Source organism: Plectrocnemia conspersa, unplaced genomic scaffold (assembly GCF_051122295.1).
Source record: "Plectrocnemia conspersa isolate PC_06_02 unplaced genomic scaffold, ASM5112229v1 ptg000014l, whole genome shotgun sequence".
NCBI lineage: Eukaryota > Metazoa > Arthropoda > Insecta > Trichoptera > Polycentropodidae > Plectrocnemia > Plectrocnemia conspersa.
In genome coordinates this window covers 2,898,849-2,912,124 of record NW_028277178.1, presented here as the reverse complement: position 1 = coordinate 2,912,124, position 13,276 = coordinate 2,898,849, and the positions used below count along the sequence as shown (strand labels likewise).

Here is a 13,276-nt window from a genome sequence, read left to right as displayed (position 1 = left end):
TGGTGGATCTTTTTCGACCATTAGCCAAACAAGATAACGTTTCTTAAAACTCAATTTTGAACCACTTTAACCCTTTGCACTCCAAAGATATTTTCAAAAGTTTTTTAGCAACTCCAAGTAATTTTCAGTCAATTTTCTAATAATTATGTTTGAAGGGGGAAAAAATCAGATTTTAATATATATGTATATAAAAGGGGGTTTAAATTACGATGACTCTTCAATGTGTATATTGAACATTTATTTGACAAATTAATCTTTAACATTAAGTGTGATACTTACGAGTGGAAAGGGTTAAAGAAAGCTAGATATTTTTTTAACAAGTTTTGTAATAAAAAGTTTTATAATTGATAGTTTAAGAATCCTCCTGGACTATAAATTAAAAAAAACACTAACTTCAATACATAATTAACTAATAAATGATAAAACCATTGAAATGTAAGTACAGTTCAAATAAGAATAAATTACTTCAGAAATACACAAGATGTTCACGGCGATATTTCGCAACAGACTATTGTATCAAGCACCCGCTACATCTACCGAGCGATTCTAGGCAGACCATTTTTTATTAATTCCAAATTTTAAATGAATAGGTATTTGGTCATAGAATCAAAAATTAGTCTCTTTTTAAACCATTACTTGATGTTTCTGAAATAAAAAAATAAATAAAATAGATTTAAATTACCTCGACATTAGAATTGCTGGTAACAACCAATGTCAAGTGCACCTCGACATAGGAGTTCTTTCTAAAAAAAATATAGAAAACATAACTTAAAACACGTTTCTGAATGCTTCCGATAAACCCCCTCCTTCGCCAGAAGTCATGGTGACGTTGAGGAATCCGCCCCATTCCATTCAGTGACAATATAACACAATTATGCAAAATTTAAATTTTTTTTTATTTATTCACAATTACATACAAAGTAATAACACAGCTTATTATGTGAAAAATTTTAATTTTGCTATTATTGAAAAATTATCAGTAGAAAAGGAAAAAATGAATTATTTAACTAAGATTTGTTAGCTCCGCCCGTTAGCATCGATATTAATGCGGCTTTTTCCTTCTCCTTTTTCCGAACGACGTCCAACGACCTATTTCTCCATGTACTTTTTCGTAGCTTGATCGGTCTGCTTCCAACATATCTTCCTGTAAAAATTAAATTATTATTCTTTGAATATTTTAAATATGAAAGTCATTTATTTTACCGTTCATCTCCTTCATGGCTTTGATAAAATCAGCAGGCTCTCTGAAGCTTATAAATCCGAACCCTTTACTCTTGTTCGTCCTCTTATCGCGAATCACTTTAGCTCTACAAAATGAGCTATACTTACTGAAAGTTCTAATCTGTAAAACGTAAATTAATAATCACATAATTTATATTTTAAGACTATGCCATTATAAAATGTATAATTCACTCACAAGAAGTTCGTCGGTCACATCGTTACCAAGATCGCCACAGAACAACCTAAAATCATCATCAGGCCAATCCAACAAAGACAGATCTTCCCATGTCTGTCCACCTCCGGTTCTAATAATCTACGATTAAACAGATTATCTTGATTATTTTAAGTATTTTAAAACATCTATATAACACTATCATTCATAGCTTTTAGCAAAAAGAAAAAATATTAAGCGATAAAAATCAGGTCTAATAAAATATCTTTTACATATGTATATATTAAAATCTGAGTTTTTCCCCTTGTATTATTACTTCAAACATAATTCAGGTCAGCTTACTATGTTGAAGCCAATTCTGATCTATAGATCTGAGAAACCTAGAGCTTTAACCTTTTAAATGCCGGGAGAGCATTTTGTCGCTCGATGCAATCACGACACTAGTGTAGGGCGAGACTTTATTTATACTAAAAAAAAATATTACAAGCTGTGTTGGTTTTATAGTAAACTGTGAAGAAGCATTAAGAATTTAATAATTTTAATAGCGAGTTTAAAACATATATAATATGTCATTCGCAATAACTACTTTAAATATGACTAATAAGAATAATGAGGAAGATCAAGTAACAACTTTTAAACAAAACATTAATAAGACAATAACCCGTTACAAAGAAATGTTGCGTGAATAAAAAAAAACATTTATTTCATCAGATTTAAATTATAAGTACGGCAGACACGGTAAATTTGGGACGTGCTATTTGGGTGCCGTTACTTTATGTTTAAGCGAGCCAAAGGGAGGATATCTCACGACATGCGCCTGATTCGTACTTATGTATTGCAAAAAAATTGTATGAGTACTTTCTAGTCCCCTGACTACACGCACCTAAATAGCACGTTCCCAATTTACCGTGTTATTGGGGAGTCTACTGTAATACCTTTCTATTTTTCTTCTCCTTCTTCGATGGTTTATGTGGTGGTACATAGGGAGCTGGCGGTGGATGCGGTACCGGTATATCCAAAATAGTCGGAGTAAGGCTAGGCATCACATGTGGCAGATTAGGATCAATCTCTATTTCATCATCACTGCCTTCTCCTTTCTAAAACATTGAATAATTTTATTATAAACACGCTTATTTAGATCAATCGATCAAATAATGAATCACATACTTTCTTATAAAGCTGCGGCGCTCCACTAAGAACCACCGGTTGGGGCAAAGCTTGAACATATCCAGTATTTTGAACCGGGAACTGAGAAAGAGAAGTCGGCGCTGCAAGATGCGATCTTTGCAATTGTGTCGGTAATAAGAAGGAATTGTTGGATCCCGAATCGTTTCCGGATAAGAACGGGGCAGCCGGCGGCGGTAGCAAAGGTCCGGCTAACGAATGAGAACCACCCTGTGACAATCTTTGTTGAACTGCTCCGTAAGTTGCGGATCCTATCACCGTCCTATTCGATCTATCGCCGGATATTTCGGCTTCAAATCTATAACATTAAAGGTTTACATTAAATATGTATTAATAGTGATTTTTAAGTCGTATTTCATCTTTATACCGTCGTTGAATGGTAGTTTAAGACTGATGCCTAAATCGACAGTATAGCCAGCTCTTTTACCATAAATAATCCTGTTATAATACAGAATTCGATTATATGTGCATAAAACTTAATATAAATGATAGCGAACATCGTTTGCGATTCACTTACCGATTGTTTGATGACAAAACAATGTCACAACACTCGCTATGTATGTACATATACAAAACAATCAATATCAGTCTAGAACTTGTGTAAGGAAAGCGTTTGTATCTATTGTAAGTTTATATCATATTACAAAAGTGCCTATTTTGTTAGGGGACTTTATTTCAATCTGTAACAAAATTTTAGTTACCTTGACATTTCATCTTGCATTTGCTGAAACTTGAGCTCTTCGTCCATGTTGAATAATTGATAAATGATTGCAAAGGTTAAAAAACGACGCACGCAAAACGCATATCAACTCCAACCTCTCTAACGTCAATGAGCATTGTTGCCAGTTAATAAAATAGACTTAATAAATTAACATTACATTTTCAGCTTTTTCTATACTTCAATTTTTCAAATACTATTTTATTTTTCATATTTATAAATCTTTTAACTATTACACGAGTAAAAAATATTTGAAATATTAATACTAATAGTTTTATCTAATGGGGTAAGATCGAACAACGTGTAATTTTTTTTATTAATTCTAGTTAGAGTAGTTTGCGCCTGGAAACAAAAATTTTATTAAGCGCCCCTCCTCCCTTCCTCCCTTCTTTGCATATTTTATTTTTTTTACAATTTTGAAATAATTTTTTTATTGTTATTTATATACATTTTCACGACAGCAGAAATGGAATACATGGCTAAAAAAATCAACAGCATACAATATTTAAATTGAGGCAAAACATTGAATTGAATTAAATTGTAGCATATTTAGGTTCTGATGGATAATAATAAAACGACGTTTTTCGGAGAGCTAGTCCTTAGCCATGGCGAAAGAATCTAAAGGCTCGGGCACGCAGAAAACGATCTGTCGCGGCGGGAAGCGATATATGACAGCGGCAACAGGCGATCTGGTTGTATTGTGCGATGTTGCATCAGTTCTGTCACACAGAACGCGGTCTACGGCGGTCTACCGCAGACCGCGTTCTATCTGACAGAACTGATGCAACATCGCATAATACAACCAGATCGCCTGTCGCCGCGGTCAGATATCGCTTCCCGCCGCAACAGATCGCTCTATGTGTGCCCGAGCCTTAATATTGATTTTGATTTTGATTAATATTGATTTTGAATATCAGCCGGCGGCTGATATTCAAAATTTGGGGGTGCCTACGTCTTGTCGACGTAGCGGTTGACCGCTGACTGACTCTCACACTCCGTCGCTCGCCTCTCGCCCCGCTACAGTACTCCCCTCCAGTACTCCCCTCCAGTGAACTAGCCGTGAGCATTTCACGATTAAGGCGAACCCAAGACGAAATCCTGCAGGTGGCCGAGTATTCGTAGAGTCCTGGTCGGTCTTGATGTCGTGGGGGACGGGCTGCGTGGCGTTGCTTGCTCATCCTCGGTTTCCGGGGGTAAAGGGTTGATCTCCGGCTGCAGCGGTGTCAGTGAAGTCTCGTTCGATGGGGAAAAGTAGTGTCCTACGTAGCCTTCCTGTGTGTCTTCAGGTTGGATGAATGCGGGCTTGACGCGATCTATTGATCGCGTCTTCTGCACATCTTCGGCTGCCATCGGAATCTGGTGATACGCGCGCACCAGATCTATCGACGAAAATATTCTTTTACCACTTAGCTGGCTTGCGAAGTCTTGAATGTGCGGCACCGGGTAACGGTCTGGTACTGTGCGTGCGTTAAGCGCGCGATAGTCTCCGCACGGGCGCCATTCTCCGTTTTTCTTGGGGACGAGGTGCAAGGGGGACGCCCAGCTGCTCTTCGATGGCCGGGTAATGCCATCACGTACTATCCTGTCGAAAGCGGTTTTCGCCTCCCGCATCTTCCTGGTGTCAAGGCGTCGCGGTTTAGCAGTCACCGGCGGTCCAGGTGCCGTCGTTATGTAGTGGACGGTATCGTGTTTAACGCGAGCGTTTGGCTGTCCGTCGGGTCGGGTTATTTCCGCGAGCTCAGTGAGCAGCGCGTGGAACTGCGACCGGTCGGAAACAACATGGACTTCCTCCACAGCGTTTCGTCCAATGGATCTCCCTTTCATCGTCGAGCGAGCGGCTCTATCAGTGAGTGTTGCACGTTTCAAATCTACGATGAGGTGGAAATGCGACAAAAAATCGGCCCCGACGATTGGGCCTAGTAACGTCAGCCACAACGAACTTCCATACAAACGCTCTTCCTAACCCAAAGTCTAATTTGAAAGTTCGCTGTCCGTATGTCTTGATTTTGGCTCCATTGGCCGCGAAAAGCTCGTATCTTGTGGGTTCGATGACGTCGGCTGCGCGGCGAGGATAAATCGACACTTCCGATCCTGTGTCGATCAAGAATCGTCCACCCGATCGATTGTCGCTGACGATAAGGCGGCGAGATATTTCGAGGTCGTTTTCCGCCGTTAACGACTCTCGCTGTCGTTTCCCGCCGCTCTTCGGGATTTGTTCCAAGCGCACGGGGGACGGCATCGTCTCGCTGCGCTTCCGTGCGTGCGGTGGAACCAGCACAAGTCATTTCCGTCGGCGTCTGCGCATGCGCGTCGCTCAGCCGCCGTCTTGTTTTGCGAGAATCCTCCATCCCCTCTGCGAGCAGTGCGTCGGCCAACTTTACTGCCATCTCCAGCCTGGCGTCGTCTTTAACTGTCGCGTGCGTCACCAGGAGGCTGAGTACGCTGGCGCGTGCGCGTTCAGGCAGTTTCCGAACCCACGTGTCGCTAACCAGCTTCGACGGAATCGCGCTTCCGGCGTAAGTTCGCATCTGGCGGAGCATCTCCGACGGCTTCCTGCCCTCCATCGGCGTCTCTTGCATCTTTCGTAGCCGCTCTACGAACGAAGGTGCGAACGCGTCGAGGAGCCGCTTCTTTATCGTCGTGTACGGCAGCTCGGAATCCGGTGCGAGTATCAAATCCGCGACCGCAGCGAGTGCCTTTCCGGGCAGTCCACCAACTAGCACGTCGAATTTTTCGCTCTCGGTAAGCGCTTTCCTAGACCGGAAAACAGCTTCCATCTGCGCGAACCATAATTCACAATTGTCTATGTTAAATGGCGGAAAACCGCCGCTCGCTTCGAACTCCATTCTCGCGTCGCGTCGGGGTCACCAGTTTGGGGGTGCCTACGTCTTGTCGACGTAGCGGTTGACCGCTGACTGACTCTCACGCTCCGTCGCTCGCCTCCCCTTCCCTCGCCCCTCTCGCCCCGCTACAAAAATCATAGGCGCTTTACCATTTACACAGTGCCAGCAACTTTTATTAAGAATCCCGGAGACGATCAATTGCGATTGAACAATCGTACGTGATTGGCAGTTTCGAATGATGCGAGATTGATGTTGCGTCAATCGCTATGACTCATTCGGTTTATCGCGCCGTCGAAGGAGGTCGTATTGAATCTGTCAAATTTTTTTGATGCAATCCCAGGGTATATCTGGAACGGTTGATAACTCTAATTCTAGTACCTGCCGATCTGTAAAGACGATTTCGGACGTAGTTATGGCATTTCTTGCAATTAGTCTTGCGATTTCTACTCGGAAAAAAATTGAAAAATGCGAATACGAATAAAAATATTTCGGTGGTAAGCATATTTTATTTTCTTCGGCCAAATCGAATAAATGTCGTTACTACAAATATTGTAACACCGCGCTACCATGGAACATCACTAACTATTTGGTATTTTGACAACGGTGTCAACAATGGCGGCCAACGATGACGAGAAAAGGACGCTTTGGTGCGGAAATCTATCTGAAAAAGTACATCAGAAGCTTTTACATGAACTTTTTCTTCAGGTATGTATCAATTTTCATCATATAGATCCGTTTTCAACCCGCGATATAATCCCGATTTGATATTTTTAGGCTGGGCCACTCGAGAGAGTGAATATACCGAAAGAGAAAGACGGTCGCCAGAAAAACTACGGATTCATCGTATACGTTCACCAAGAGTCCGTCCCCTACGCTCTCGAATTGTTCAGAGGGACGTCGCTTTATCAAAAAACGCTTAACCTACAAAGCAAAGGCAATTCCAGATTAGAAAAAGTATCTTCGTACGACATAATCGCTCGAGACATACCGCCCCAATTCAACAGCACTTTTGTGCATGAAATCAAATCAATGTCGCACCGCTTAGGGCCCATTGTCAAAACGCAAAATGAATACAACGAACCTTTGTTGAGCGGCAGCAATGTATATGTGAAGGATCTTAGTCTTGCCAGTCTGCAAGGCAATTGGTCCGCGAGAGGACAATTCTCAAACAACGATAGAGGAAATAATAGATATAATCCTTACAAAAACAAAAGGCAAGAGAGAGATTATAGAAGGAAAGACGAACGAGGGCAAAGTGACAATTCGCAACACAGAAATTATCGCGATAACAATCAACGAAATTATCGGAATCACAAATATTGAATAATTGATTAAAAAAGTAAATTTCTTTTGGTTTTAAAATTGGTTGTAAATAATAATGATGCGTCAAAAGAGTTATTTTCATGGCTGAGGAAGAAATTTGCTTTTTTATTGTAGAATTACTTCATTTAGTCATCATATCTTTGTTATAAAAAAATATTGTAAATAATGATGATGAGTCAAAAGATATATTTTATGGTTAGAGAAAAAATTATATTTTGTGGTGTTTTTTTTTATATAGAAATACTACTTTTAAAATATTTTTTAAAACTGCAATAAATATGAGTATGCATTCGTATATGCAATTCTTCTTAGTTAAATTTTAAAAGTAATACTTACTAATTCAAAAACATATTTTTATACCTGTCTTTGAAAATGATTTAGTTTGTATTTATTTTTTAAAAGTAAAACTCTCAACTTATAGTTAATTTTATCATTTGAAATAAACTTTAGACCTTGCGTTTACAACACTTGCATTTTTATTGCATCATAAAACTTCAAAGCATGCTAATAATTCGAACACAAAAAAATATAATTTAAAGAATCAATACCAACCATATATAACAGCCGTAATAAGACAAATGTGTTTCTGGCTCTCAATTTTCATTTACTGTGTATTTAAAAGGCTGGCCTTTAACTGTTTATTGAATGAACGTATTCTTACCAAAAATCGTGGCCAATGTTTTCAGTTGTAAATAATGACGCGTCAAAAAATATATTTTATTGGCTTGAGAAATTTATATTTTTTTAAAGGATTGATTATTTTATAAACAGCAATAAATATGAGTGCATTTATATTTGCAATTCTTCTTAATTCGATTTATCTTAAACATAATACTAAAACTAAATACAATATTGTATACCCATCTTTAAAGATGACTTATTTTTTGTCTTATATTACAGTAAAACTCTTAACTCATAGTTATTCTTCTCTATTTTTATGCAAAGTCAAAACTGAAATGTACAAAAAACCTATTTTTATCATATGAAATAAACTTTGGACCTTAAATCTTACAATGCTTACATTTTTATTGTACCATGATAACGTCAGAACATGTTGATAAATTTAGTATTTAAAGATTCAGCTACAAAATAAATCTTGCCATGCACCATTTAGAATACTGTCACTTCATTGAGCTAATTACCAACCATATGTAACAGTGCAACGTTCGAATTTAAAGCCTTTATTTCTCACCACAAATTTTGTTTCTACAATTAATTATTTTTAGTCGATTATATTATTTATATGGCAATTTGCTAGAATTATACTGTTTGCATTTTGTTTTGTAGAGGAGTGTGCATAATGAAAATACATATCTTTTTTTATTTTTTTTATATACATAATAATAATAAATATTAATTTATAAAATAAATCAACAGAAGAATCCTATATATTATAAATAATCTCCATACAAAACAACTCAACTTCCGTATAAATCCTTTTCATATAATTATTAAATTGCGTGTTAATCGTTAAGTGATTACAACTTATTGTAATATGATCTCAATATTATATACATATCACTAGTGTATTACATACAAACTTATTTCTTTAAACTATTGATGGTTTTCTCTATATTCCTATATTTAGACAGCGGAATCACTTCTCTAACCGTCTTAGTGAAGTGATTGCTCTGCGCTAGGACCGAGAACAATTTCTTAGCGTGCGCCCTAGTTTCTTGACTTCCCTCCATCAGAAGATCGGCACCCGTTTGAAATAACTTATCTCTAATCTCCTTCTGAAACGAGAATATCTTCTCAAATCCGGAGTTCTTAACCACTATAGCCAACAGTCGAGCACTGGTGCATCTCACGACGGCGTTTTGATGCACAGCTCCCCTCGTCATCAATATGCATAAGGTTTTTTGAGGTGTGATCGATTCACACATTTTATCTAAAGCATTGTTGGCGTCGTTTCTTAGGAACTTGTTTGTGTCCGCAGTTCTGTGAAGCAGCGGAGTGGCTAATTCGTCAGCGTCCGGTTCCATGCCCTTCTTGTGCGCTTCGAACATTTCTCCGGCTAAGCGACACGCCGATCTCGCCACTTGGGATCTTAAATTCTTCACCTGTTGAGCGACAGCTCTCGCAGAGGTCGTCAGTTGAGTTTCCATCAAAGCCGGATGGCATTTGATCAATCTGCTCATGTTTTGCAATCCAGTCATGACGATCTCCCAATCTGAGTTTTCTAACTGAATCAACGACTTGTTGAGTGCTTCTTTCGGTTTCTCAAACGGTAACGTCGTCTTCATCGGAGAAGGTTCATCAACGGACGGTTGTATCTTATTCCTGACGAACTTAGAACTGAGCGCCTTTGGAAGTGTTCTTTTAGGAGTCTTCTTGATAGGAGATATTTTATTACACAAAACTCCCTGCGTATCCGGCTCTACAATTGCCTTTTCTACGACCTCTACTTCCACGTTTTCTTCGCAATGTTCTGAAAAGACCGAATCGACTGATTTGACTTCTTCGTCGCTGTTGACTAAACTTCCCATGAACGATATAGCCGGAGCGGAATTAACATTAGCTCTAGGATTCTCAACTTCTCTCTCCGAATTCGGTGTGAATTGAGAATGCACGGAATGCGCCGGAGATTTCTTATCCAACCCCAACTTTTCTATTATGATCTCCGGTTTTGGATGAGGGCTCTCCGACTTCAAATTAATGAATCGTTCTTCATTGACGTATTCGTTCAAATGTTGCGATTGCACTTCTTCCACCTCGTGAATGTTGTTAATGAACCGAATCTCAGTAGTCGAAGGAGTCTTGACCCGTTGGTCGTCAGAATTGTGCGACTTATCTTCATCTTCGAATTCGTCCTCGATCGTTGGCGGTAGGTTGATGTTTTCATATGTCGGATTCTGATCTGGTTCATCTTGTAGTTCATCGTCATTGGAATCTTGGGAGGGAAGTACACGGGAATGCGCTGAAGCCGTTTCTTGATTGTTGTTTGCTCTCCAACGGCTTTCGTTGGAAGTCGGGCTGTTGTGTGAAGAAATGGTCTCCCCATTTAGTGATTTGATGTCGCTCTTGAGAGTAGAAATGTCGTCCAAATCTTCTACTTTGTATCTGAAAAAGAAATATAATGATATATAAATAATCACACTATCGACAAATACCACTTAAATTCCAGTTACAGCTAAGTTACTTCTTGATTGTTTTTTTAAAACAATTTTTTTTTAATAAGTAAAGATAATTGTACTAGCACTATTTATCAGTAAACCAAGTATTTTATATTTATTTTCAGAAAGATACTGACGCGTGAAGAAAAATAACAGGTGACTCATTAATTAGCTACTGGCTTTTAAAGGGTTAAAGGAATAAAGAATGTAGTCAGGGACATCATTTCAACTTTTTCCAGAATGGGGGGGGAGGGAAAAATTTTATTAATATTTCGATTTCATTAAGATTCATATTATTTCATTAACCCTTCAGGCTCGTATGCCAGAAACAGATTTTCAGTCCCAGGGACGTTTTATTTATTTTATTGGAGATAAAGGTAAAATTGCTATTAATATTTGATATTAGGTTTTATAGCTTAATTTTGATCAATTAATAGTTTGAGAACCACTGAAATGCTTTTTTATTCAGTTTTGATATAAAAAACAACATTTATCATATTTAAATGATAAATAATGTTATTTTTCTTTTGAAAACATTTTTGTTGATATTCTGGGCAAAAATGATTTTCCTTCCCAGTGGATGTCAAAGTTTTTTTTATTTAAATCGTAATAAATTATTTAATTTCTATAAAAAAAATATAATCAACTTTCAGAGTAAATTTCTTTCCGTTAGTCTACTAAGTAGATTTTCAGAGGGTGTTTTGTGTGTTGGAGTTTCTGTTTTGGACCCATATTTTAAAAATTATCCCTCAATAAGTTGCATTATGTATGAAAGATGCTCTATTATTTTATCGGTATTAATTGATTTATTTGACTCCTTCGGATTATTTAAATACGATATTTTTTGTCGGCTTTAAACAAAATCCATTAACAGTTTCAAAGCACCTGCATTAAAATAAAGGCTACCTGAAAAAATGCATGCTTCGGTGTTTAATGCGAATAAATAACTCTGCCCAACAAGTACCTAACACTTTCTAAATTCACATTAGAACGATGAAATTGACCATAATCTTCCCGTAGATTTCGATACACAGTTCATACAGAATTATTATTTCTTTTTTGATTTGAGCACAGACAACAGACAGATCTGTCCGACAGTTTTAACACCACACACTGGCGGATTTGTCCGTCGGACATCCATTTCGGACAAATCCGGTTTGCAGATCCGCCCGTGTGTGGCCAGCTTTCAGAACAATTAAACAATTATAACGCGTTAAGCGATCCAATTCGTAAATGTGTTGTTGCAAACTAAGATTTGACACTTTGAACACGCATGATTATTGACAGCTGTCTGATTTACAGTGCTGCCAACATAAGACACTCGAATTGTATCAGCTTTTACTAAGTAAAGCTTACATTTTATTTTTATTAGTAAATAAAATAATAAATATTTATTTCAGTAACATTTCACCCCAAGACTAGCCGTCTGGTTTAATTAACATTCAAGTAAATTGTAAAGGTAAAAAGGTGATTCGGAAAACCACCCCTTTCAACCACAAAGCGGACATTACACCCATTACAAATCGATACGCCCGTAACTTTCAGCCAGTGTCCGAGCATTGTAAAATAACATCCCATTCCACCGCTCACAGAATAGACACGAAGCGTGTTTCACGCCAGTCACGCTCTCCCCCTATTTTACACGGACTCAAAAATATGCGTCCGGATTTTTGCGTGCCATGGCCAATTATTTTGGGTGAATATATCCTTTTTAAATTCCACCACTTGTCCCCGTTTCTCGTGCAGTGAATTAGGCCACGTCGCACTTGCTTGCGAATAACGTACGATCGGATCATAACCTCAATTGATAAATCGGCCGTTGACCGCGCGCTTTTTTAAACGTTAATGTTGCCAGCTCAAAAATATAACGTCGACACGTAACGTCGCATGAAATAATTCAGGAAGGGGTGTGTTTGTATAATGTACAAAGTCCACTTTAGTGCTTGATCGGAGCATGCTAATTGCGTTCTTTAATGGCGCATGCTATTTGTACCTTTAATGGCAAAATTAAAAATGGCGCTTCTTTGAGCGAATGTATATTATTTATTTTTAATAAACTGGTATATCGAATTTAAAATAAGGAAGAAGCAAATAAAAATATTTTTCGTACGAGTTCAAAGCGGGACTCTATCAACCAGAACTGACACTCATTCATAACTTCCACTTCGCTTCTGACTTGAAATAAACGAGAGTTCAGCTTAACTCTAACTAAGCGAAGTTGCGCCAAACCACATTTAGTGAACATTTGTCGTATCTAAAAATGGCGCATACCAATATTTTAGGAAACGATTAATCATCATTGACAAAACCTATATACCCTCATTTAATCTCGACCGTAAAAAATCGAGTAAGTTATGGTATTACAATTTTTAAAATGGATTTAACAACTTCAAGCAGATAAAAACCCCACAAAGGTTATTCGAATAATGTTTAAAAAGGCTGAATTGCTCTGAATGAATATTACTAAATAATAATATTCCTAGTGCTTTATAAGCATCCCTCGTTTTATATTGTAGTTGCTATCTAAACTTTAGGTTGGTGATTTCACATTTCCGTTTTCGTTTTCATTAATATTATTTTTATGGAATACAAATAAAAGCTTAGCCATTTCTGCTCTAAGTTCTTACTTTGCAAACCATATGAAACTACATATCTTTAAATCCAATTTATCGATTAAATTATAATGACAGCATTTGTA

The 13,276-nt window shown here is 37.8% G+C and overlaps 3 protein-coding genes across 3 annotated transcripts in view; 1 reads left to right on the top strand and 2 right to left on the bottom strand.

The window, feature by feature from the left end:
- Positions 1-875: 875 nt before the first annotated feature.
- Positions 876-3,416, bottom strand: LOC148225984 (RNA-binding protein 42). Its single transcript, XM_088203687.1, has 6 exons — positions 3,280-3,416; positions 2,561-2,876; positions 2,329-2,490; positions 1,418-1,534; positions 1,204-1,342; positions 876-1,144 (listed from the first exon to the last, which is right to left on the bottom strand). Exons 1-6 carry the CDS (start codon positions 3,324-3,326, stop codon positions 1,008-1,010), a joined length of 918 nt encoding a protein of 305 aa, XP_088059813.1. The 5' UTR covers positions 3,327-3,416; the 3' UTR covers positions 876-1,007.
- Positions 3,417-6,716: 3,300 nt separating this feature from the next.
- On the top strand, positions 6,717-7,927 carry LOC148225983 (splicing factor 3B subunit 4). Its single transcript, XM_088203532.1, has 2 exons — positions 6,717-6,844; positions 6,914-7,927. The coding sequence occupies exons 1-2, from the start codon at positions 6,752-6,754 to the stop codon at positions 7,460-7,462; spliced, it is 642 nt and encodes a 213-aa protein (XP_088059658.1). The 5' UTR covers positions 6,717-6,751; the 3' UTR covers positions 7,463-7,927.
- Positions 7,073-13,276, bottom strand: part of LOC148225982 (uncharacterized) — a 44,800-nt gene continuing 38,596 nt past the window's right edge. Inside the window, exon 8 of the mRNA XM_088204575.1 lies at positions 7,073-10,525. Coding sequence (XP_088060701.1) covers positions 9,004-10,525 — 1,522 coding nt within the window. The 3' untranslated portion in view covers positions 7,073-9,003. The remainder of the gene's footprint in view (positions 10,526-13,276) is intronic.

Excerpts from the sequence above, each read along its gene's own strand:
- LOC148225984 (XM_088203687.1), bottom strand. The coding sequence starts at position 3,326 with ATGGACGAAGAGCTCAAGTTTCAGCAAATGCAAGATGAAATGTCAAG. Across the intron at positions 1,535-2,328 it reads AGGAGAAGAAAAATAGAAAG|ATTATTAGAACCGGAGGTGG; the intron begins GTATTACAGTAG and ends GTTTAATCGTAG. Across the intron at positions 1,343-1,417 it reads ATGTGACCGACGAACTTCTT|ATTAGAACTTTCAGTAAGTA; the intron begins GTGAGTGAATTA and ends TACGTTTTACAG.
- LOC148225983 (XM_088203532.1), top strand. The coding sequence starts at position 6,752 with ATGGCGGCCAACGATGACGAGAAAAGGACGCTTTGGTGCGGAAATCTA. Across the intron at positions 6,845-6,913 it reads TACATGAACTTTTTCTTCAG|GCTGGGCCACTCGAGAGAGT; the intron begins GTATGTATCAAT and ends TGATATTTTTAG.